The 27,029-nt window shown below is 40.9% G+C and overlaps 1 protein-coding gene across 5 annotated transcripts in view; it reads right to left on the bottom strand.

Annotated features, from left to right (window-relative positions):
• The window catches only part of MAP2K1 (mitogen-activated protein kinase kinase 1), a 66,955-nt gene that overhangs the window by 27,302 nt on the left and 12,624 nt on the right, over positions 1-27,029 (bottom strand). For 3 of the 5 annotated variants that reach the window (XM_048867397.2, XM_048867394.2, XM_048867395.2), the window contains 4 exons: positions 9,139-9,349; positions 5,370-5,516; positions 836-913; positions 167-218 (listed from right to left, as the gene is read on the bottom strand). In XM_048867397.2, the coding sequence (XP_048723354.1) occupies positions 167-218; positions 836-913; positions 5,370-5,516; positions 9,139-9,349 (488 nt within the window). Of the gene's footprint in view, positions 1-166; positions 219-835; positions 914-5,369; positions 5,517-9,138; positions 9,350-10,785; positions 10,812-27,029 lie in introns of those variants that run through there. The other 2 variants (XM_048867396.2, XM_075133236.1) reach the window with 2 other exon arrangements.

The raw sequence follows: 27,029 nt of genomic DNA, 5'->3' as shown, positions 1-27,029 counted from the left end.
AGGGTTAATGGTTGAAAGAGATTTGGAGAAACAATATGTCAGGTGAAAAAAAATTCAAGATGAGACATAAAAGCATGAAAAACAAACAGAAAAAAAATCTCTTGATTTCTACTGATGTTCAATATACAAGGAAAAGAGAAGCCAGGGATGTAATGCATGGTCTTACCTCTATGCATTATCTTATGTTTCTCTCTCAAATATGTGAGACCTTTTATTACCTAGAGAAAAGAAAATTCAACATTTCAAAGCTGTAAAACCAGTAAAAATGAAAACATGAGTTTCGTCCAAGCAAGAATTTCAAAATGTCATCTACAATCAAAAGCACAATACACCATGGCAAGAATTGAAAGAGAAAATAAAGGCAGTCATGTTCAAATTTATACTCCAATTTGCCATAAAAGAGAATAATGTTAACCAAACAACCACCAGAAATGTCATGGACACAACCTACTGCAGTACAGATACTTAAAGGGTAACATTCCAAACATTTTAATAGGCGGTCTTTTCAGACCATTTGAATTATTTTGCTGGTTCTTTTCCCACACAGTGGTAGTAACAGCAGCTGACATCCGTTAGCGGGAAATCAAAGCAAACATACGCAATGGAATGTGTGTGATCCATCCAAATGCCCTTAGTTACAAAGTGGTGACATGTATTTTAAAAAAAAACAAAAAAAAACCCACCACTTTAAAGCCCAGTAATATTTGCCTGTCCCACTTAAATTTTCCTCAATCCCACAAACCAGCTGCTTTTGCCTTCTGGATCTGGCACTATCCTAATATAATATGGAGACATCTGGTCCCTGCTTCCCAGAGTAAATTACAAATATACTTACAGCAATGCTAACTTTGCCCAAAATCTGCTCTGGAATTCTTCCAGCTTTTTTCAGTACTTGATCCAAGGACCCACCATCCTAATAATAAGTGTTTGAACATTAAAACATTAATCATATTTATCCAAAACATTTTAAAGCCTACAGTCTGGGAGGAAAAAAATCTTGTAATTTTGAAGGCAGACAATGTGCTGTTTCCCATTGCTCATGATGAAATAAACTATCCTTTTTGCTTTATATTGTAGTGGTGAGTATCAGGGAAAAAAGTGCAGCTGATCATTAGAAAAGGTTAATCAGTTTTATACTAATCTGATCAAACAACCTGAGACCTGTCAACCACTGAGGTGGCCCCTTGTGTCATTTAATGGTCTTCTGGCCTTGTATAATTCCACGATGCACAGGCTGATTCTCCTTACTAAGGAGGCCTTGCCCATGACCAGCAGTGACAAAGCACTAGGAGTGCAGTAAGATTTCCACAGCCTACAGTTGTATTTAGATCCATTTTAACTGTTCTTTGCATGTCCATGGGGTGCACTGTCTCTCTTTTAGATGCTCAGGATTTAGACAGGATGGAAGGTTTATATCTTGTGATCTGTGATGGTCTGAGTTGATCTTTGGGATAAAGGCAAGACCAGACCTCAGAATCATTTTATCTGGATGGGAAATACAGTACTCTAGTTCGATGTAATATACACAATAGACAGGAAGATTGTCCAGTAGCACACAGTGGCTCTAAGCAGGATCAGGACCCCATTGTGCTATGTACAGTGCACAGAGATGGACACCCTCGAAAGCTTATAATCTAAGACGACAAGGAACATAGGGAAGGCATCAACCATATACAGTTTTTTCATACATTGTCTGTATATGTTTTGATTCTGTAATTCTATTTCCCTAACACTCGGAGTAGACAGTATAGCAATTATGAAAGACACCTGAAGACCAACCTCAAAGGTTAACAGGAGTTACTGAAGAACTTTGAGCACTAGGTAGGGAATTATTTAACTATTTATCAGCTCCACTGCACTCAGAAATCTGGGAATATCAACCTCTCTCTTTTGCAACAAATAACACTGAGGTTGTCAATAGCATATTCCTTAAAAAGAAAAGGAGTACTTGTGGCACCTTAGAGACTAACCAATTTATTTGAGCATGAGCTTTCCTTGGAACCCCACTGATAGCCAGTCCCGTACGAACTCTAGGCAGTATTTATGGTAACGGAGGATCATAGAATCATAGAATATAAGGGTTGGAAGGGACCCCAGAAGGTCATCTAGTCCAACCCCCTGCTCGAAGCAGGACCAATTCCCAGTTAAATCATCCCAGCCAGGGCTTTGTCAAGCCTGACCTTAAAAACCTCTAAGGAAGGAGATTCTACCACCTCCCTAGGTAACGCATTCCAGTGTTTCACCACCCTCTTAGTGAAAAAGTTTTTCCTAATATCCAATCTAAACCTCCCCCACTGCAACTTGAGACCATTACTCCTCGTTCTGTCATCTGCTACCATTGAGAACAGTCTAGAGCCATCCTCTTTGGAACCCCCTTTCAGGTAGTTGAAAGCAGCTATCAAATCCCCCCTCATTCTTCTCTTCTGCAGGCTAAACAATCCCAGCTCCCTCAGCCTCTCCTCATAACTCATGTGTTCCAGACCCCTAATCATTTTTGTTGCCCTTCGCTGGACTCTCTCCAATTTATCCACATCCTTCTTGTGGTGTGGGGCCCAAAACTGGACACAGTACTCCAGATGAGGCCTCACCAATGTCGAATAGAGGGGAACGATCACGTCCCTCAATCTGCTCGCTATGCCCCTACTTATACATCCCAAAATGCCATTGGCCTTCTTGGCAACAAGGGCACACTGCTGACTCATATCCAGCTTCTCGTCCACTGTCACCCCTAGGTCCTTTTCCGCAGGATGCCAATGTGTCACGCACACCACCAAATGCAGACACAGGGGACAGGCTATGACTCACCAACAGAAAAAAAATTTAAAAAAATTGTTTTTCAGATTTCATGTTGAGTAACTACTCCACTAATTTTACCGGAGTTAAATAAGTTACTAACACATGCACTTACACCCTTTCAAATTCAAGCAACTCTGTTGCTAAGAGCTTCAGAGAAGAAAAGCTGTATAAATGATACTTATTTTTAGCAACCGATTATGATCTAATTCACAGTAGCCTTGTGCAGATTTTCTAGAACAGAGACTACATAACAAAAACAGAACTTCTAAATTTTATTTCTTTAAAACAAAAGCAAGATCCAGTTACATGGCTGATGATTTGCAATATTCCAGAGTTCTTGAAATCATATCCGCAGGCATGGGTAATATTTTTCTGCTGCCTTTTACAAAACACAGCAGTGGAAAGTACTCTGTCACTTTTCATACCCCTAAAGAGAACAATATAGTATGCAAGCTACAATGCAAGCTTTTATAATTCAGAGGAGTGCACCCCAACATTCCCAGGGGAAATATTTTAAAAAGTGCATATGAGCCTATGTTAAATGTTGTACTCACATTCATGTAATCAGATGTGAATTCAGCCAAAAGAAATAAAAGCACCAATAGAAAAAAGTGCAAAAATATATATATGTAAAATACATACATTACATAATATGTAGAAAAAACATGTAGTCCTTTTTTCTCAGAAACTGATTCATCAGAGAGAAGGATTCACTCTCCAAGGCAATCAATAGACCTTTGAATCAGGCCCCAGTCCTGCAAGGTGCTGATACCTTCAATTGCTATAAGAAAAGGAGTACTTGTGGCACCTTAGAGACTATTTTGTTAGTCTCTACGGTGCCACAAGTACTGTTTTTCTTTTTGCGAATACAGACTAACACGGCTGCTACTCTGAAACCTTCAATTGCTATGAAAGTCTAGGAGCTCAGCAGCTTTTAAGAGCAAACCCCGAATATTTTGCTTGTCAAGCACTTGTTGCTAGCTGAAGTTAAGATTCACTTCTGATATTTTCAGCTGGACAATAATTTAAATCCCCCCTTAATCTGCATTGATAGGATTTTCTTTGTTCCTGTAAAAATTATTCCTTCTTATTGTTCTTACTCCTACTGACTGATAAGTTTAGCTTCCCTTATCAATTGTCTGCATTTCCTAACTGCTGTATTTGTATTCATTGCTATCAGCTTCTCCATTTGTATGTGTAATACACACTCACACACAGCATGCACTTATTTCACCTCTCCTCTTAACCAAGATGGCTTTTAACTAATAGAAATAATCTTTCATGATTGCAGAATTGTGGTTTTTGGGCATCTATCAAAGCATTTTTACTACAATTACCAATCATCATTCCTGTTTTTATGTTTAAGCATTTCCACGCATTCAGTTTTCCTCAAGATTGGTTTCAACTTTGGGGAATAGGCCTCTTTAAAGCATCAAATATATATATTATTGGATAGCACCGTATTCTGTTTGCACATAGTAAAATAAATTAGATTGTGATCACATGCATCTAGGCAACCATACATTTTCCCTAAAGATTTCCTTTAAAGAAGGTCAAGGCAAAATTAATATAACCACATATAATATCCCCAGAAAATAAAATAAACCTTCTTTCTATAAATACCATTTTATTTGAAAGAAAATGTGGTTCTTTGAACAGAAATTGTTCAAAGCCTCCTGTGCCTGATGAGCAAGGGAGGGATTTGATTGACCTTTAATCACAGAAAAATTGCTCTAAACATTGGGCTCCATATGGCTTAGAGAAATGTTGGCAGATGGCTAGAATAATGTGTACTTTTCTATCAAAATGAAAAAGTCAAAAAAATAACGTTGGTATGAAACAACCGTTGTTTATGGTGCTTCTGGTCTTGCTAGTTTCCCCTATACTTCCTCTAAGATTTCACAAAGGATGGGCAGGGCAGATATCATTTCAGAGAGAACAGAGGGAATGTATCTACACTAGAAAAATTAAATACCTATATTTACAGAAGCTGCACCAATGATAAGCCACCACTGGCATTACAGTCCAGGTATTTTTAACACTGTGTCAAAAAACCCAGCTCAGAACTCGTTTTCAAGTGGTAAAAAACAGCTGACCCCTTTTTACACCGGTGGTCACAATGATGGCTACTTTTGGTGGAGCTGCACCAACGCTGGTAGTTGCTGCAAAATGAGATTATTTTTCCCCTCACACTCCTCAACAGTAACGCCTCTGATTAATTAAACAGCATGTGGACTGGCTGTAAGAATGGTCGCTATAATGTGGATTCTCAAAGACTAGGGATAAAGGAGAAGAAAATAGGGACTTTTGTAGGACTCTGACAGATATGACAGGATCAGTCTCTGGAAAGGGCGTAAAAACATAACCATCTTGTAACCATGCTAAATCCAAAGTCCTCAGATTTTCACGGTAGAGCTGAACTCCAATATTCCACTCCTCATACATGCAGAAAGGCTCCCATGTTAACAGAAGTTCTATGAATATATTCAGAATATGGTATCTATTGGATTTTATATTCACAGGAGTCTGATACCAAAATTTAGATTAACACACACAGATACACATGTACTTACCATGTGTTCCATGCAAATGCTGATCTCTCCATCACTGTAAAAAGCTCCATAAAAGCCCACTATGTATGGAGAGTTACATTCATGTAGAACTTGTAGCTCACGAATGATCTGGTTTCGAATAGCTGGTTTGATCTCTAAGTGAATTAACTGTAAAATAAATCAAATTGTTATTGTTCCCTCAGTGACAATTAAAAAAAAATAATACATGACTTGGATGCTACAATATTTATTTTAACCCACTGCAATAATAATACTAAGCACTGTAGGCATACCTGTTACGGGGCGGAGGGAGAGGAGTTCCATATTTGTACCCTTTATAAAAACAACAGTATGTAAATTCCAGTGCTCATGAAAAGATGCTGGATTTACAGCAATGGAGAGTGAAGTTCTAATTATCCTCAGAATAGATACAGTACACATAGAGCAATGAAAGTTCCCCATATGAACCGTACCAACTTGACATGAATAGAAGGCTCTGAAGACAGGGGATAGCTCAGTCTCCATGCCTAGTTAATAGCTTGCTTTTCTGGTGAAACTGACAAAGGATGCAATTTGCAATATGCAACTTTTCTGTGCATGTGTGTGGCCACTAGGGAATGGTCTATTTCAACTAAAACAAATTTAATATAAATAACACAACCTCAAATGAGATATGAAAAAGTCTTATTATACAGTGAGTGCACCAAAGGTGTGGATTTTTATTTATTTATTTTTCAAGTGGAGGACATTTCTGACATTCTAGAACTATACAAGTAAGCCCCAACATTGCAGATGAGAGTACTGTGTAAAGACATTTTCTTCCTCGATTTAAAGACAAGCAAAATACAAAAGAAAACAACTATATTAAAACAAAAATGCAAGATAATCTTCCCAACCTACAGTGGCAGTAAGAAAATTGCTCTTTTGATAAAAATTAAAATTCTAATTATGATAAGTAAAAGATAATCTACTATAATTGTTAAAATGCAACATGTTACTCTTTGCTCTATGACAATCACAGTTCTTGAGAGACATTAATTATAGCATAAAAGAATACCTGATGTATAGTACTTATATTACCAGGAGTGGGATTTTTCATCTTTTCAAGAAGTTGTTCAGTGGGAACATTTTGTTCCAATGCATTTTTTTTCCTCTTCCATCTATTTACGGTTAATGGATCTATTTCAGTTATTGAGACTATGTATACTGAGAAAAATCCACGAATGAAGTTATATAGTAAAATATGTCACAAGGTCTAATAGCTTTCAAGCAGCTGCAGAAAGACATCTGTCCAGATGTTTGCAAAGCAATGTCCCAAATACATTCAGTGAAGAATGAATTCAGTCACACCTCGGGCATTTAAAAAAAATTCATCAGTATGAATATATATCTAAAGAGAAGCTATAAAATTACACTTTTTAGCTAGACTATGTTTTGCCTAATGCAAAATAAAGGGTTTTTATTTCTCTCATAAAGAGAGCAGATTCTGAGAATACTTTATGGAAAACAAATGGTACTGGGGACATTTAAAAAAAAAGCAATTAAGCCAAGATATCACCTATAGGCTATTAAATCAATTAAGTGTCAAATGACACAAACTAGGCTGAAATTCCCTCTAAACGTTTTATAAAATGAGTGAAAAAAAAAAAAGTAAATCAGTTCCGTGCAAGAGACTCTCACTGATCTGCAAGCTTCAGAAGTCTCACCCTGAAAAAGGGCCAACTCGCCTTGATTCCCACAGCTTTGATAGTAGAACATTATAACGATGTATATTACTGAAGAGAACCGATTGGAAATTGTTTTTTTTCCCCATGGAAAATTTTGATGCAAATGAAAATAATGTCACTTTCTTGAAAATTTTCTGTGGAAATGGTGGACTTTTGAGCCAAAAATTTGAACCAAAAACTTTCAGCTGAAAACTCGGATTTTGAAATTCTGCCATGGTGCCTCACAAGGGTTATAATGTGGGTGCCTCATGCCCCATTCCCTTCTGGGCCAGGGGCTCCATAGCTGGATTACATCTCCTGTGATTTATGATGACCTCCCCTCTTGCTGAGCCAAAGCAGGGCATAATAGATGTTCCTGACCACAGCGCTTCATGAGAGATGTAGTCTGGCCAGGGAACCCAGCACATAGAGAATGGGGGAAAAAGGCATCTGAACTACAGTTCTCATGAGATACCAGAGCAGCATTTCAAAATCAAAGGTTTTTTTTGTTTTCAGTGAAAGTAAAGAAAACCTCCACAAAACGCGGACACTTCTCATGAAAAAATTCATGTACCTGAAATCCAATTTTTCAGATGAAAATGAGTTTTGATGGAAAGTTTTCAATCTACTCTTCTTACAGAAACTGCCAGACTGCTGCACTAGTGTTGGGGGGGGGGGGGTGAAATGGAGCTGAACCATCACAGTCCCTGCCCCCAACAACCACCTGGACCCAGAACTGTAGAGGGGAGACCCCTCTTCCATACTGGGGGCACTAGGGTCCAAGTGATGACTCACCTCCACTCCCCAACCCACACCACCATATGACCTTGGGGGGAAACTGCAGAGGACAGGCAGCCAGAGACTCTGGCCAGTAGAACCAGAAGTAGCCAAAGGAGGGACCTCAGGACCCCTGGATATTCTAGTGAGAACTGCAGAAAGTTCTCCAATAGCCTCTGCCCTGTGCTGATTGGCTGTTTTCTCCCTCTCTTCCCACCCACCAGGACAGTCTCTTCAGTCAGCTTCATTCCACACCCACCCCCCCCACCCTATTCTCCCTTCCACTTTCCATTTAGCTGATCCCCTCTTAACTAAAACCATCTCAAACAATAAATAAATTGTGGCAATAACATGATGTTATCACCATCACATTGTTCATGCTACTTGTGTGTTTATCCCTTTCCCCTGTCTGCATTGTCTATTGAGAGTGCAAGCTACTCAGGGCCAGGGCAGTCTGCTGCTCTAGGTTTTTGCAGCACCTAGGACAATGGGACCCTATTCTTGGTTGGCCCTTAGTTGCTACTGTAATAAACATGATTAATAATCATGATTTACTAGCATGCTATGCAATATTAAATAATTACATGACACTTGCCAAATGCATACAGTTACATTTTTTATTTCGCCAGAAAGAGCTCTTCCTGTGGCAGTGTATTCCTACCACACAGACAAGGGGCTCTTCCTGAATTCCAGTGAAGGAGACAGGGGGGCTGAGACAGCGGTTCCATCGGCCATTTCCCCTGCTCCACAATAAAGGAGCCCTGACGGTGCAGTAGCAGACACAGAGTAGGTCTACTCCTCTTCGGCAGCCTGTGGAGGGAGAACTATGAGGAGAAGAATTTCCCGCTCCTCCAACCCCAACAGTGTAAAACGTATGAAGCCTCTGTACACAAGCCTGGCTTAAGGGACAGGATATGCCGCTATGCTAATCCAAAACATTTAGTAATTAGTTGTGGATATCCTAGTCATTAGTGAGGTTCTATCGTGTATTTAGATTTTGCGTCAGAGAGAGAAGATTTTTGGCAGTAAATAAAATACCTCTTACTTTACAAAATATGAGAAGCTGCTAACAAAAAAGGGAGGGGATTATTGGCCTTTCATCGCGACAACATGGAACATAATACCATCTCCACAGATAGGGGAAGTGGAGGCTAAAGAAGTATTTGACCTTTGCTATTTTGAGAAGGCATCTCCACTTCTCCTGGAAGTGGTCTTTAGTAATATTCTGTATGTCAATGTCACTTTGTGATGGGCACTAAGCTTTGAAAAGGCATCATTAAAGCTCCTGTTGCCACAGAGGTTCTCACCTTTCTTGCCATAATGAGGCCAGAAGGTTTGTGAGATACTTTGAAGACCACACCGCCGTTTCCTGCTCCCAGTTCACTGATTTTCTCGAAGTCGTCATCCTTCAGTTCCCCAACTTTTTGCTTCTGAGTAAGGAAAGCTTCAAGACGTTTACGTTGCTGCTCATCCAATTCTAACTCTTCCAGCTTCTTCTGCAGCGCCTCTAAATTTGTCCTATGCAGCAAAGAGAGTGTAATTTGATTAAGCTATCTGATCTCACTAAGGAGATGTCTACACTACAGCCGTTACAGTGGCACAGATATGGCACTGCAGCACCATTGTATAGACACTTCCAACATCAACAGAAGGGGTTTCTGCATCAATATAGTTAATCCACCTCTCTGAGAGGTGGTACCTAGGTCACTGAAAGAACTCTACTGTCAACCTATCCATATCTACACTGGGGGTTAGGTCAATCTAACTACAGGAGTCAGGGCGTGAAGTTTTCAGCTCTGAATGACATAGCCAGATCAATCTAACTTTTACATGTAGACCAGGCCTAAACAATGTTGCAGGGGTGAGAGAAGCAGTACCACTGAAATCAAAGACTACTGGAGTAAGACCCTGAATCCTTACACTTACATGCATCATCTTGCCGGATCACGTCTTACGTGCTCTCACAAAAGTCACACAACTAGGTCCTTGGTGTATGTAAATAGTTTCAGTACAGACAAAATAATACAAAAGTAGCTAGATAATGTCTATCCCCCTCCTCTTTGAGGCACTGGACCAAATTCATGTCTGGTGGAACTCCTTGATCCACCTAGTGGGTTCAATGACTCCGCAGTACTCGTTAATGGTTTGATTAATATTATACCACCTCCACACAAACTATTTTTGGATTCAGATTTTTAATAGGTGATATGCAACTTCCTGCAAAGTTTGTCTGAATGTTTTAAACACTGATCTTCACGTGTGATTAAAGATCTGACAATCCATTCAAACACCTCTCACTTGCATTGTGATACAAAGAAAGTCAGAGAGTTTAAGGCCACAAGGGACCATCAGATCATCTCGTCTGACCTCCTGTATGTCACAGGCCACCAAGACCACCTAATACTCACACATCACCCCAACAACCAGTATTACACCAAAGTATTACAATCCTCCAGAGACTAAATTTTTGTGTACCACAGGCAGAGAACAGGAGCAAATAAAGCATAGCCAATAGAATAAAGCAATTAAGCCATTCAAATCATGCACAAACAGAAAATACATACATAAAATAGCCACTTCAGGGACAAAATAAACTGCTTCAATAATAATCAGTCAAAAAGGTTTCAAGTTCACCACTTATTCTGGTCAATAACATGCCAACCAGAAAGCTTGATTTAATATTGGTAGAAAAATAAAGAGCCGAATATAGCAATTCAAAGGACAGCTAAATTTGGGACAGCAGCCAATACATTCAACTTCTACATGAAGAAAACAAACCATAATTTAACTCCAGATCTTAAAAGTATTTCATATCTAAGAAATAGTACATCTGAACAAGAACCCATGCAGATACAGCGATTCCTGAATCCAACAATAATAATAAATTGCAGCTGCAGCAAATATCTAGGGACAAGCCTTCAAATTATTGCTCAGCCAAATCATGAAGCTCTTACCCAGGCAACATTCCCAATGAACTCAGTACTGTGAGAGTAAGGATTTCAGGAGCTGGCTCACAGCCTTTTAGAGAATGCAGCAGGAACACTTTCTCTAGGGATGATTTTAAAGAAGTGAAGGATGATATCCAGCAAAACCATTTATAAGCATCACTTTATAAATACTCTTCACTTTCGAAACCATGGCTGAAGGGAAGATGCATTCTGAGTTCTCAGCCAGACACAGACCACTCTAAACAGCAGCGACAAATTATCTTAATATAGCAATAAGTCTGAGTGGACGGTAAAATTATCAGGCACATGACTTCCCTCACTTCACTTCCGCTAAACTGCTCCTTCAGAGCCAAAGAGAGCACCCAAAATTAGAAGTTATCCCTCTTTGAGCTTCCACAGCAGACATGGAATTAGCATCAAGAAGGGGTAAGCAGGTTCAATTAAGAGCCCATTTGTGAGAAAACTTAATCCAACCATCTGAACATGAAAGGGTTAAAAAAAAAAAAAACCACACCTAGGCATTGTTAACAGCCCTTTCCCTGAATATGATCACAATCATGATTTGTACGCCACCCTACTCTTAGATCAGTTAGAAGTCTGAATGGTTGAGTTAGACAAGACACAATTAAGGTTAACTTAGTTCTTTCTAAGCATTATCCCTTTATTAAGCAAGTTGTATACAGAGTATGAGAATTCCTGAGGTCTATTTCTCCAGTACTGAAGCCTATTCTCATTGCAATAATGCTGAATTTAATAGTGATTTGCTAGCGGACGCACACGATCAGCTCATCCACCCTTACCAAGAGGATGAGCAGAAATATAATATTTTACTCACTTATTAATAAAAAAGAACGAAGGAAAAGAAAAATGCACAATCTACTCACCCTGGACAAGTGTAATTTTGCAAGGCTACTTTACATATGAACTAGTCTACATGGGAAAATTTCCTGGCATAACTATACTATAATCATTTTTCTGCACTATAGTAATACCATTTTAAGTCCCTGTGTGGACACTTTATTCTGGGATCAAAGTGATTTTATTCAGAAATTAAACAGAATAATTTGGAAGCAGAGTAATTATACCAGAATCAAGTTCCACACAGGGATTTACACCAGTATCACTATAATGGAATAGCTATTTCAAGATAGCTGTAACAAGACATTTTCCCATGTAGAAAAGCCCAATAGCTAAAGGAGTCCAGCAGACAGACACTATTGTAAAGTTGAGCTGTAAAGAAAGAGGCATACTTTTTCCTCATCTAACTTCCCAAGCATAAGACTAAAAGCCAACTAGCAAACTAGAATTTTCTCAAATATGCCCAGTGAAAAATAACTTAGCATCAGGTCAAGTAAAATATATATTTCAGGGAATGCAGCTGTCCTCCGTTTCTTTTCTTACTGAGATAATTACATGATAAAAATAAGAGCAGGCAATGATTAACAGGAGTTAAGTACCCTTTATTATGTTACAGTAAACTCTTGAGCATTGATGCAAGCAAATTCTATATCCTGCACCGGAAGTTTGCTGACAGATGAGAATAAGCAGCTCATGTTTTCAAAGAACACATGCTGACAGGCCCACTCACCTCATGTCCATTTACTATGTCAGAGAGTGTACCATGTCAGCTAAAGTCTTCAGCAGGTTATAGTTTAGTCAAATGGCCATGTGCTACACTCACAACTCGCCAGTAAGAGACCAGAGTGTCCATTCATCATGGGCCACTTCACCTTGAATGGTCCCTTAGCATATGTGCTAACTAATTTATGCTAAAGCGGCAAAGAGTCCTGTGGCACCTTATAGACTAACAGAAGCATTGGCGCATAAGCTTTCGTGGGTGAATACCCACTTCCGACGAATACCAACGAAGTGGGTATTCACCCACAAAAGCTTACGCTCCACTTCATCGGATCACCCACGAAAGCTTATGCTCCAATACGTCTGTTAGTCTATAAAGGTGTCACAGGACTCTTTGCCACTTTTACAGATCCAGACTAACACGGCTACCCCTCTGATACTATTTATGCTAAACTAGCTGTTCGATCTTGTATTTATCTGTGGCACTCGGAGTGCCTTTCCCAGACCTGAAAAAGCGCTCTGTATAGCTCGAAAGCTTGTCTCTCTCACCAACAGAAGTTGATCCAATAAAAGATATTACCTCACCCACCTGGTCACTGAAGCAGAACTAAACAACAAATATTCCATGCACATTCCTAACCAATGTTGAACATATTGTGTAATAAAGAGATACAAAGACAGATAAATACACTTTGGAAGTACAGCTCTATATGCTTTATGGGAAAGCTACAAAATTACAGGAGGGTGAGGAGAGCGATATTCTTTGGGTCACCCATCCAAATTTTGCATCCTTTAAAATGTCTCCCTATGGACACCTGGAGCACCTTCCCAGAGCTTCAGTACACTCCCATTAAAACTGAACTCCTTCATAGTGTCCTTTTCAGCTACTTAATTTATTTATTTGCATTAAATAGGGCCTGTGATGATCAAGAACATATGGTCCATTAAGGTGTATTAAACCAAAGAATCATTTTTGTCTAACATGATTTCTATGCAGAAGACACACTGTCCTGGGTCTAACACAAAGGGCCAGATTTTCAAAAGAGCTCAAAGACGGATGTATAAGTGCTCAGCCACCATAACTGGGGCCTGTCTTTCAAAAGACCTCAGATCCTATTTAGGCACCTAGGGCAGGATTTTTTAAAGCACTCAAGTTGTTTAGAAGGACAAGTCTCATTGAAATTCAATGGACTTGTGCTCCTAAGTCACTTAAGCACTTTTGAAAAGCATATGCCTAAATAACAGAGCGTTCAGCACTCAACATGTTCAGCTCTGGCCACCGACTTTGGTGCCTAAATGGGGACTGAGGTCTTCTGAAAATCTGGCCTCGATGGGGAATAACAACTTTAGAAAAATCTGGTCTGTATGCCGCTGACTATTGGGGGAGGGGGTGCCAAAATCCACGTCTTTATTTGCAAGTAGTCTTGAGGGGGACTGTTACACTTGCTAACAAAAGGCCTGCTACAAAGCTTCCCTTTAAGGGGCTCGTGCACCCTCTTGAAGGCCAGTCAGAGGAAACAAGAGATTCTCTCTCAGTGGTAGGAATACACAACTGGAAGGACCAAGAAACCAGACTCATATACAGACAGGATGCCAGACAACTTTTCAATATCCTTTTTGAGGAAGAGAAAAATTCCAATTAATCCAGCATTTTCTCTTTGCAAATCTTACAGCTGCCATATTGCTCATATGGAATATCCTTATCAATTGCCACAGATAAGAAATACAGTATAAGATTTCAGTTAGTCAGGGAAAGGGTGATCTGCACGACTTAAAAAAAATCTCTAGCAACACCACATTGGTAGTTAAGTTCTCAAAGGCTGAGAATTTGAATTAACCCAGGGAACTTAGAAGTTTGGAAGAGCAGAGGAAAATCTCGATTCTTTCGATCCTTACCAGGTGAAATTCCCCATAACAGCTAAGTTGTAGAGTGAGGAACATGGTGCAAGAGGAATGGAGAAAGTCCTACAGATCCCCGAGTTTCTTTAGATCTGTCGTCCCAGGGCCTTGCATATGAAATTTTACAAAACAAACGAAGAGGAAGATTATGGGGAATTCATATACCAGTGTCTTTAAGACCAGTGCACTGTGAGAAACATTAAGGCAGCTTGATCAGCGGGAAGAGGTAGTAATTGACTGTGAAAAAGTCTGGTAGATACTGTATCTTTATATAAAAAACTCTTATTAAAAGACAAAACTACCTATTAAAATTCATCACCATTGCTGTATGCGGTCTTGGAGTCAGTTTTTCATTGTCAAAAAGCTATGCCTTTGCCAGAGTTCCATCAAAACAAGAAATAATCAAGCCATCCAATGTTTCAGTATTCCAAGTATTATTTTAAAACAGGTGCTACCATTTAATTCATTTCTATGACTTTCCAGCACAAGCACAGATATTAGACACTCTGCAGTAGTGAACGAGTCCAGATTTTGTAGCCATGATCATCTAAACAGAGCAGTAGTAATGTCACTCCATTTGTTAAAGGCACCCTGTAATTCTATAAAGTGCCATGCCTGAACAGTCAGGCTGGAGGGACTATGCCTACAGAATGCCTTCTAGGGCAATAAAGGTGGAAAAAAAACAACAACTGAGCAGCAGAACTTATGTCTTTTTAAAGAAAATGCAACACCAGTATCAAGGTATTAGGTTTACAGGGTTGGGGGCTGGCTCCGTTCCCATCCTGCCTAGTGATAACTCTCTTGGGGTATGTTGCAATACCTCTTCCCTCCTGCCCTCAGGCCTAGTATACACAGGGAGGGGTTCAGTCTAAGATACGCAACTTCAGCTATGAGAATAGCGTAGCTGAAGTCGACACATCTTAGATCGACTTAGAATCACTTATTTCGCATCCTCGCAGCGCAGGATCGATGGCCACCGCTCCCCCATCGACTCCGCTTCTGCCTCTCGCCCCTCAGCCTGGTGGAGTTCCGGAGTCGACAGCAGAGCAATCAGGGATCGATTTATCGCATCTACACTAGACACGATAAATCGATCCCCGATAGATCGATCACTACCCGCAGATCCGGTGGGTAGTGTAGACGTGGCCTCAGATACAACACTGTAGACATAATTCCCAGCCTCTTGCACAAGGAACATTTCTGTAACTGCAGTAATTTCACAATTCTGCTTTTGCATTTCGAAGCAATTCACTGCAATAAAGTCAAACCAGAACAAATGTGCTGTGCATACGTCTAAGTTAAATTTAGGTATATGTATGCGGACCAATTGAAAAAGGCAGGATTTTCTTGCAAGGTATGTATGTATTTGGGGCTACTTTTTCAGATTTTGTGTGAGTAGTAGCAGAGATCAGCTTCCCATCAATCAATAAATAATATTGCCATACATGGGGAGAGGTTCATAATCTTATGCCGGCCCCTTTATACCCGGTAAAAGCCCCAGTTCTGGCCAGGGCTGTCACTCTCTCAGTCACAGCACAGAGGTATGCCAGGAGCATGGCTGGAATCAGAAGGAATGTGTCAGAGGCAGGGCCAACAGCACAGAACCAGTGGAGAATCTGGCCAGTGCTGCTGCCCATAGGGAAGCCCAGAAAGGCTACCATAATTTAGACAGGCCCCAAGGGCCAACTAAATTAGACAAAGGGCCCCTTGAGCAGTCCAGAATCTGGAGGGTGAACAGCTGGCTAAAATCCACTTTAGTCCCTACTTGTCTCTGAGGACAGAGCTGGGCCATCTAAAGGTGCAGTACATAATCTCACCAGGGACTCCTGAAGGGGCAAAATATCATCCAGATGCTACCACTTAAGCTATGTCACTTTTAAGGCCCATCAATCTGGACAGTGAACCTTGAAACCTGAAGCAGCATACTCCCTCCTTGGAGCAGCTGGGAGACAGCTTGGAGCAGAAAGGAGACTGCTGCTGCTTACTCTGTGCTAGATGGTAATATCACAATCTAGCCCCAGAGAAGCAGAAAAGAACTCCTCATTTTCAAAGCACACTACCAATAATGCCAAACCCATTAGACCAAACCAAATAGATTTCTATTTACATTTTAAAAGAGGGTAAGATCATTTCGGATTCACATCCGTGACAGAATAATTAATAATATACCACAACGTTAATACTCTTAAAATACTTTTTGAGGTAATACGTTATCTGTAAATCTTTGTGCCTGAATACTTCAAATACTTGTTCAGTTGCTGATTTTTATTCATTTTAGCTGTGTGTATTTTTACAATCTATTCAAAAAGAGGTGCAATTCTGTGACTGCAGAAGAAGGTACAGTATCCTTCAGATCTACTGGAGGCTGTTTTCTGGAACAGTGACAGGAAAGCTTTTCTACGCGCCTACACACCTGTCAACTCTAAAAAGAAAGTAGGCAGTGCACTACATGATTTGCATGAACCACAGCAATCAGGGAACTGAAAAAAATTCTGAACTAAGATCATGAGGACATCTTATACATTTTGAAAGACAAAGTGACAGCCAGAACACAGTCCACAAAGATTTATCCAAGATATGTAAATTCATTCAAAATGTGCAAAGGACTCTGTTCTTTGGCACAAAAACAGTAATTTCTGTACATTCTGTCAATTTCATCTATTTTCCGTTTTTACAATAGATTTGATTTCAAAATTAATGTTCACAATGACTGGACAACCGATATTTCGCACCAATGCATTAAATTTATCTGTCCATCTATTTAATAGAGATAAAAGAAAAAAATCCAAAATAGGATTCTTCATATGTGTCGGCAACTATAAGCCCCAGTTCAGCAAAGCCCTGCAGTATGTGCTTCCACCTCACTGACTTCAATGTTAGGTATTGATTGAATGTAACTAGATTGTGCTTCACTGCTTTCTTGAATAGGGGTCGAAGGTCCAGATTCTGCTACCTTGACTCACACAGAGTAGTATTTTACTCCATGAGTAGTTCCACTGAAACAAAACTGCTCTATCACTTTGCAAAAACTATTGCGCAGTGTTTCTGTTGCAATCACAGACAGGACTGCAAACTTATCACATGCCTGGACACAACCTGTTCCTTCCTATGCATCTGGTTGATCCATTCTTTCATACAAAGAGCATAACAAAGTTTAAAAGAATGCTTTTTGGGGGGACAGAGTAGAAAACTCATCAAGCTCTATCCAGTGAAGATATGGTAATTGATAGTAACCAATTAAAGGGCACAATTCCTATTCTCACTACATTCTGTAAAGGCTAAATCATGTTCTGTTCTTTAGGATCCTCTCCTCTGAAGAATAAAAAATAATAAGCTCTACTATACCACATCAGATCCATAGAACTCAATGAACTATAGAACAGAAGGCAAGTATCATTATTCCAATCTACCTATGGAGAAACTGAGGCAAAGATGATGATGTGATGTGCCCCAGATGATATAAGAGGTTACATTTTCCTTCAGTCTGAATTTCTCTGAGGCCTTGAGGGTTGATGAGGATGAACTAGAGGGGCAATTTCTAGAAATTCTACCACAAAATAAATTCATATTATGCTAACAGCTTCCTCCAAAACAGTAGTTCAGCATATGCCAAATTACTGAACACCTGCCCAGCAGCTAGGAAGAATGCGAGAAGAATGTATCCAGTCAGAAGTAGCCTTTAATGCAGGAATGGGCAAACTTTTTGGCCTGAGGGCCGCATCGGGTTTCAGAAATTGTATGGAGGGCTGGTTCGGGGAGGCTGAGCCTCCCTCAACAGCCAGGGTTGGCCCAGCCCTGGCCCCTGCCCCAGATTCCCCCCCCACCCGCTTCTTGCCTCCTGATGCCTCCCCCTGGACCCCTTCCCCATCCACCCCCCCACCCGGCTCCCTGTCCCCTGACCGCCCCCAAAACCCCCACCCCTGACTACCCCCCGCCACCCCATCCAACCTTCCTCTCATTCCTGACTGCCCCCCCAGGACCCCTGCCTCATCCAACCACCCCTTCTCTCTGACTGCCCCTGGAACCCGTGCCCCCCCCCCACCGCATCCAACCCGTCTTCTCATTCCTGACTGCCCCCCCACCACCCCATTCAAACCCCCCTCCTTCCTGACTGCCCCCCCCGGACCCCTGACCCCATTCAACCCCCTGTTCCCCGCCCTCTGACCACCCCAACCCCTGTCCATGCCCCCCCCGCCCCAGAACTCCCCTGCCCTCTATCCAACCCCCCTACTCCCTGCCCCCTTACCACGCTGCCTGGAGCACCGGTGGCTGGAGCCCAGCTGGAGCCAACCATGCCACTGCACAGCCTGGAGCACCAGGTCAGGCCGGGCTCTGCAGCTGCGCTGCCTCAGGAGCTTGCCGCCCCAAGCATTGCCAGCAGTGCGGCGAGGTGAGGGTGTGGGGGAGGAGGGACAGTGAGGGAGGGGCTGAGGACTAGCCTCCCGGGCCAGGAGCTCAGGGGCCAGTCAGGAGGGTCCCACGGGCCACCCGTAATTTGCCCACCTCTGCTTTAATGCCTGGTCCAGATCTTCCTCCAACATCCTCCCATTGCCACCTACCCAAGAAGCAATGCAGAGAGTCTAAGATTAGACAAGAAGCCAGAAGTATGTTAGGATCTTGAGGAAGTCCTCATATATTGCCAAGGAAAGAAGAGATTCAGTCTATTTTCCTCCTGCTTCTTCCAAGTAGAAACATAAGCCTTCTTAAAGATAACTTGTAACAGATGCTCCACTGAAATCGGTGGAGCTACCTACACTGATTTAAACCACTGAGGATCAGCCCAGAATATAAAGGCTGCCACTGAAGTCAGTCATCAAAGAAACTGCTCAATTTCCAGCATGCCCTTGAGTAGCCCATAAATAAAAAAGGTTAGTGTCAGGAATTGCCTGCAGATTAGCCATCACCTCATTTCTGGGATGGATTAAGACACATTTTCAGGTTTAGTATCATCAGGACACAAACATCAATGAGGACCAGAATGGAAACAGCTCTATTTAAAAACCAGACTTTCAATGACAGAAGGAATGTAAAAAGAAAGTATAGCCAAGCACATTTTGTTTTGTATAATATTCTCTCTCCATACTGACAATCCGTGTCCTCAATCTTCAAAAGCTGGAAGATATGGACTTCAGACAAAGGAAAAGAGGTGGCCAGATGAGTTGAAGGGCTCTGGCACAATCCTGCAGAGTAAGGGCTCTGCAACCAACGGCACAAAATAAATCTGCAAAAGTAGTTTATAGATTGGACTGAAAAAACCAAGAATCCTTCTCTTGGTTCTTCCTCCTTTGCCACAGCGTTCCTGATGTCACAGAAAACCTGAAACATATGCTTTTCGAGGAGACAGTCTCAGTAACATGTATGAACTGAACTGAAACAAAACAGACACTGGAGCAGATCATAGGAAGAAGGGAAGCCATGGGGACTGATGATGGTGCAAAAACTGACCATGTGATTAACTGCTTCTGCCCAATTAACAAGACCTCCACAGGGAGACTTTACCGCCAAACTCAAGTTTGCTATAAAAAAGGGTTTCAACCAGAGGTTAAAACAACCAACAACAACAAAAGATACTGAAAACTCAATAAGAACTCAGAAATAACTGAAGAAAATTCATTCTCCCCCCATCATAATCAACAGTAATCTTGAAACAGACAATTTAGGTTTTGCTTATAGACAGAAGCATACACCTACATGATGGATTAGAAGAAACAGTACTGCAATAGAAAGTAAACATCTCTCAGAAATTACAGTAGCAGCTGTAAGCACCAACAATCTATTTGTGCTTACAGAGGGCCTGTTTTTCCACTGTCCTATTAATCTCTGTATATATATATATTCTCTATATAAGAACAGGAGATACAGATTGGGATGGTAATGATGGGGATAGGTCTTGGGCTAACAGACTTGAAAATACAGTTGTCCTAGATTTCAAGTTACAGTTAAAGAAAGAGCTGGAGTGTGATAGTGTAGTGCTTAGTGGCACAAAAAATCCAATTGCCTGATTTGCAGGTGTTCTCAGCATCCATCACTCCAACTGAAGTAGATGGGAATTATGGGTAATCACAGGCCCTGTGATTTTCAGCTAGCAGACTACAGAGTGCAAAAATGCTGGTCAGTGGAAAAAGTGGGTGACATAATATCTTTTGTGGGACCAACTTCTGTTGGTGAGAGACAGAGAGAGAGAAGCTTTCAGGCCACACAGAGCTCTTCTTCAGGACCTACTTTGAACTCTGTGTGGCTCGAAAGCTTGTCTTTCTCACCAACAGAAGTTGGTCCGATAAAAGATATTACCTCACCTACTTCATATCTCTAATATCCTGGGATTGTCACGGCTACAACTACATTACGTACAAGAGCTCAGGGTGGCATGTTTCCCAGACTCTCTGAAATATCTCCACAGTTTTACTTAAACAGTAAAGCAAATACTGGTTTCAGTTAGCCTCTTTCACCAACTGAGGTTTAAAAAGGGTAAATTTAGAAATTTCATTAAAACATGTCTAGAGAGAAGAGGAATGTTCTGAACATACTGCTAATCATGAAGTATTCAGCACCAAAGGCATTAGCTAAATCATTTTATCATTGTATATGATAATCAAGATGTGGTCTTACTCAACCAAGACTGGAATTTTACTTAAAATGATTCAGTTGTACGCAGCTCACACACAATTCACAACTGTTTCAAATGTTTTAGACAACAGATAAGGTTTGATTTGTTATATAGGGTATGTCTCAGAGGCGGGACTGTCCTGCCCAGCCCCTGAGCCCCCGGCCAGGGAAGCTAGCCCCCAGCCCCTCCCCTGCTGTCGCCCCACCCCCGCAGCCTCAGCGCGCCACGCCGCCAGCGCTCTGGCCCGCCGCTCCTGCCGGGCAGCACAGCGATGTGGCTGGCTCCAGCATGGTAAGGGAGTGGGGAGTCCTGGAGGGCAGACAGGCGACAGGGAGCAGGGGGGGTTGGATAGGCCTGTCAGGGGGTGGGGGTGTGGATAGGGGTCGGGCAGGCAGGGGACAGGGAGAAGGGGCGGTTGGGTAGGGGGTGGGGTCCCGGGGCAGCGGTCAGGGGAGAAGAAGCACGGGGGGGTTGGATGGGTTGGGGATTCTGAGGGGGGCAGTCAGAGGGCAGGAAGTGGGAGGGGGTGGATAGGGGGCAGGGGTCAGGCTGTTTGGGGAGGCACAGCCTTCCCTACCTAGCCCTCCATATAGTTTTGCAACCCCAATGTTGCCCTTGGGCCAAAAAGTTTGCCCACCCGTGGTATGTCTACACTATGGAGACTGTATTGGCATAGCAAGATCACTGTAGACACAGTCTACTCTGACAAAGGGGTTTTTCTGGTCATTGTATGACCACCTCCCTGAGAGACATTAGCTACATTGATGGAAGCATTCTCTCACAGACATAGCTGCATCCACACTAGGGTTAGGTTAACATAAAAACATAAGAATGGCTATATTGGGGCCAGACCAAAGGTCCATCCAGCCCAGTATCCTGTCTACCGACAGTGGCCAATGCCAGCTGCCCCATAGGGAGTGAACCTAACAGGTAACGATCAAGTGATCTCTCTCCTGCCATCCATCTCCACCTTCTGACAAACAGAGGCTAGGGACACCATTCCTTACCCATCCTGGCTAATAGCCATTAATGGACTTAACCTCCATGAATTTATCTAGTTCTCTTTTAAACCCTGGTATAGTCGTAGCCTTCACAACCTCCTCAGGCAAGCATTTCCACAGGTTGACTGTGCGCTATGTGAAGAAGAGCTTCCTTTTATTTGTTTTAAACCTGCTGCCCATTAATTTCATTTGGTGGACCCTAGTTCTTATATTATGGGAACAAGTAAATAACTTTTCCTTAGAGACTAACCAATTTATTTGAGCATAAGCTTTCGTGAGCTACAGCTCACTTCGTCCGATGAAGTGAGCTGTAGCTCACGAAAGCTTATGCTCAAATAAATTGGTTAGTCTCTAAGGTGCCACAAGTACTCCTTTTCTTTTTGCGAATACAGACTAACACGGCTGTTACTCTGAAACTTTTCCTTATTCACTTTCTCCACACTACTCATGATTTTATATACCTCTATCATATCCCCCCTTAGTCTCCTCTTTTCCAAGCTGAAAAGTCCTAGCCTCTTTAATCTCTCCTCATATGGGAACCGTTCCAAACCCCTAATCATTTTAGTTGCCTTTCTCTGAACCTTTTCTAATGCCAGTATATCTTTTTTGAGATGAGGAGACCACATCTGTTTACAGTATTCCAGATGTGGGCATACCATGGATTTATATAAGGGCAATAAGATATTCTCCACATCCTGTTCACGCAGTGTGCAGCGGCAGTCAAAAAAGCGGATGTCTTCAGAGAACTATCCACAATGACTCCAAGATCTCTTTCCTGATTAGTTGTAGCTAAATTAGCCCCCCATAATATTGTATGTATAGTTGGGGTTATTTTTTCCAACGTGCATTATTTTATATTTATCCAAATTAAATTTCATTTGCCATTTTGTTGCCCAATCACTTTTGTGAGATCTTTTTGAAGTTCTTCACAGTCTGCTTTGGTCTTAACTATCTTCAGCAGTTTAGTATCATCTGCAGACTTTGCCACCTCAGTGTTTACCCCTTTCTCCAGATCATTTATGAATATGTTGAATAGGATTGGTCCTAGGACTGACCCCAAGGGTGAATGCCCTCTGGTCCCGGTGAATGCCCTCTGGTCCCGGTGACTTGTTACTGTTAAGTTTATCAATTACGGTAATTCCAAAACCTCCTCTAGTGACATTTGAATCTGTGACAATTCCTCAGATTTGTCACCTACAAAAGACAGCTCAGGTTTGGGAATCTCCCTAACATCCTCAGCCATGAAGACTGAAGCAAAGAATTCATTTAGTTTCTCCGCAATGACTTTATCATATTTAAGTGCTCCTTTTGTATCTTGATCATCCAGGGGCCCCACTGGTTGTTTAGCAGGCTTCCTGCTTCTGATGTACTTAACAAAAACATTTTGTTACTATCTTTTGAGTTTTTGGTTAGCTGTTCTTCAAACTCCTTTTTGGCTTTTCTTATTACATTTTTACACTTAATTTGGCAGTGTTTATGCTTCTTTCTATTTACCTCACTAGGATTTGACTTCCACTTTTTAAAAGATGCCTTTTTATCTCTCACTGCTTCTTTTATGTGGTTGTTAAGCCACAGTGGCTCTTTTTTAGTTCTTTTACTGTGTTTTTTAATTTGGGGTACACATTTAAGTTGGGCCTCTATTATAATGTCTTTGAAAAGTGTCCATGCAGCTTGCAGGGATTTCACTCTAGTCACTGTACCTTCTAATTTCTGTTTAACTAACCTCCTCATTTTTGCATAGTTCCCCTTTCTGAAATTAAATGCCACAGTAGTTGGGCTGTTGAGGTGTTCTTCCCATCACAGGAATGTTAAATGTTGTTATATTATGGTCACTATTTCCAAGCAGTCCTGTTATAATTACCTCTTGGACCAGATCCTGCGCTCCACTCAGGACCAGATCGAGAGTTGCCTCTCCCCTTCTGGGTTCCTGTACCAGCTGCTCCAAGAAGCAGTCATTTAAAGTATCAAGAAATTTTGTCTCTGCATTTTGTCCTGAGGTGACATGTACCCAGTTAATATGAGGATAATTGAAATACCACACTATTATTGAGTTCTTTATTTTGATAGCCTCTCTAATCTCCCTTAGCATTTCATCGTCACTATCACTGTCCTGGTCAGGTGGTCGATAATAGATCCCTACTGTTATATTCTTATTAGAGCATGGAATTACTATCCATAGCGATTCTTTGGAACATGTGGATTCATTTAAGATTTTTACTTCATTTGATTCTACATTTTCTTTCACATATTGCCACTGCCCCCCCCCCCCCCCCCCACGACCTGTTCTGTCCTTCCGATATATTTTGTACCTCGGAATGATTGTGTCCCATTGATTGTCCTCACTCCACCAGGTTTCTGCGACGCCTATTATATCAATATCCTCCTTTAACACGAGGGACTCTAGTTCACCCATCTTATTATTTAGACTTCTAGCATTTGTGTACAAGCATTTTAAAAACTTGTCACTGTTTATTTTTCTGCCCTTTTCTGATGCGTCAGATTCTTTTTTATGTGAATGTTTCTCATCTGATCTGGCCCATACTTTATCCTCTTCCATCCTCTCCTCCTCACTAAAACCTAGAGAATCTCTATCAATAGACATTCATAGAATCATAGAATATCAGGGTTGGAAGGGACCTCAGGAGGTCATCTAGTCCAACCTCCTGCTCAAAGCAGGACCAATCCCCAATTTTTGCCCCAGTTCCCTAAATGGCCCCCTCAAGGATCGAACTCACAACCCTGGGTTTAGCAGGCCAATGCTCAAACCATTGAGCTATCCCTCCCCCCCACATTCCTCTAAGAGAAGTCTCCATCCAATCCACATGCTCCTCTGCAGCAGGTTGGCATAGATGTGGCACTCAGAGGTGTGTATTTTTCACACCCCTGACTGACACTGCTATGTTGACCTCACTTTTAAGCATAGACTAAGCCATAAAGTTACTACTTCAAGCTAGCTACACATTTTCCATTTAAAAAAAAAAAAAAGTTTGCTTCAGCTTTCATACAGATTTTGTTTGAGTGGTGAGAGTTACCCATGTCTCACCTTTGGAAAACTATATCAAGAAGAAAAATAATTTGATCCCAAGGTGCAGAGTATATGGAAACTATTGCTGCTGCAGCCTCTTCCTGAATTAAACTAATGATCTTATTGTTAAAGATGTACACTACTGTAAAGGGTTGTCTACATAGAGACACTCAAGAAAGTTAAGGCAAATCAAAGATGTGAAATCTATGTACGTACATTAAAGTGCATTAAACTCCCAAGTGGATGCTCTCAGACAGGCATCTATGTCCTTAGTTCAAAGTTACAGCAAACTAAGGTTAAACTAATTTTTAAATTTATGTGCACTGACTTCACATTTTCAGCTGATTCACCTCAACTTTCCTGTGTGTTTCCATATAGACATGTCTTCAGTGTGGCACTCATTCCTACTCAGTTGCACTTGGAATTAGTTTTTATAACAAAAAATAAAAAAAAATCTTAAATGAATTCTGATCCAGTTTCTGACAAGTAACTATCTAATATAAATCTGTTGAAAGAAACTGCATGTCACAAACAATTTCCCCATCCATAACACATGTGGATATATCTAATTAGAACTTCTGCAGGCCGGTCACATGATCTGAATGACTGAGAAACAAACATTCAGAGAAAGCAAATGCTAGATTTTCAAAATTATTTCAGTTCTAATACAGAGTGATTAACAAAACACTTAAAGAATACGTTTTAAAACATTTATCCTGTGTCCCTTGAATAGGTTTAAAGGGTTCTTTGGAAATTCTTTTGGATACACAGACTGCCCCTCAGCAGTAAAAATACATGTTATGGTTTGCCAGTCTGTTCTATGGGACTTTTCATTAGGATGGAATACCAGGAAGTTACAGGTTTTCAAAATTTTTATAGCAAGTACTATATCCAGAAAGCTTTGAAGAGTGACTAATAATAGTCCTATGTTTCCATGGTATACAATACATCATGATGTACTAACAGTAAATATTAACTTACAGTTGACATGACCAGAAAAATCCACCATTTAATAATTTATAATGGAAGGGAGATCCAGATCTGGGTCTGAATTTCCCTAAAGTTTGAGGGTGCTTTAAATCTGATTCAATTGTCTTGAAAAACAAGCAAAATTTCACTTCACATGATGTTAGTCATTAATAAAATAATAATAATGCCTAGCTGTAATCAAGGTAAATTCTAATTTTTAAAAAATCATTGATTTTTTCCCCACCTCCAAGTTACCAACAATATACATAAAAGCAAACACTATACCAAAAAAAAAAAAAAAAAAAAAATTCAAACGAGAGATTTTTTTCAAGCTACTTTATCCATTTTCCAAATATTTAGTTTAATCCTTACCAACAAACATATAAAGCCCTCTGTACTCTGGTAACAATCCAATCCTTTAGCAACTAAATAACCTTCACTGAACAGCTGACCTCTCTTTCCCTTTGTTAAGAGCCTAAACAGTTTTGTATTCAATAATCCATTTCTGTGATGCAGAACTATATTTTTATTTCAAAGCAGAATGGGCCTTCATACGTACATCACTACATTTAGTGCATTAGCATTTCTTCTCCAGATACCCATGTTCAGATCCCTTATGTAAAGTATCCCAATGGCTTCAACCCAGTCTGAGTGGATATATTTATACACTACAAAGCTGCGCCACCCAGCTACTGCAAACACAATTGTATAATCCAGTGGTTCTCAATCCACAGCCCATGGGCCACTTGTGGCTCAATTAGCCCACAGCTGCAGCCCATGTGACATTCTCAGGTAATACAGACAGTATATATATATTCTGTGTACGTGGCCCACATAACACTGCGAGCTGCATATGCAGCCCATAATGGTAAATAGGTTGAGGACCACTGGTGTAACCAGTTGATGGGTGGTCAACTTTACAGTTACAATACATACACACAACAGCCCTTCCATTGAGTTATTATACATACAAATAACATTTAGATGATACAGCACTTTTACATGTGAAGATTAATTGATTTGTAAAACATTTTGAACTCCTCCCCAAAAGGTAGGTAAATATTATTTTCATAGCAGAGATGAGGATGTCAGGCACAATGGGATGAAACAAATTGCTTAAGGCTATAAACTCTGCGGCAGAGCCAGGATTAGAAGTCAGAAGTTCATGACT

Source organism: Caretta caretta, chromosome 10 (assembly GCF_965140235.1).
Source record: "Caretta caretta isolate rCarCar2 chromosome 10, rCarCar1.hap1, whole genome shotgun sequence".
In the NCBI taxonomy this organism is placed as follows: Eukaryota; Metazoa; Chordata; order Testudines; family Cheloniidae; genus Caretta; species Caretta caretta.
Note: the sequence above shows the minus strand (reverse complement) of the source record. Positions and strands in the feature narration are given on the sequence as shown.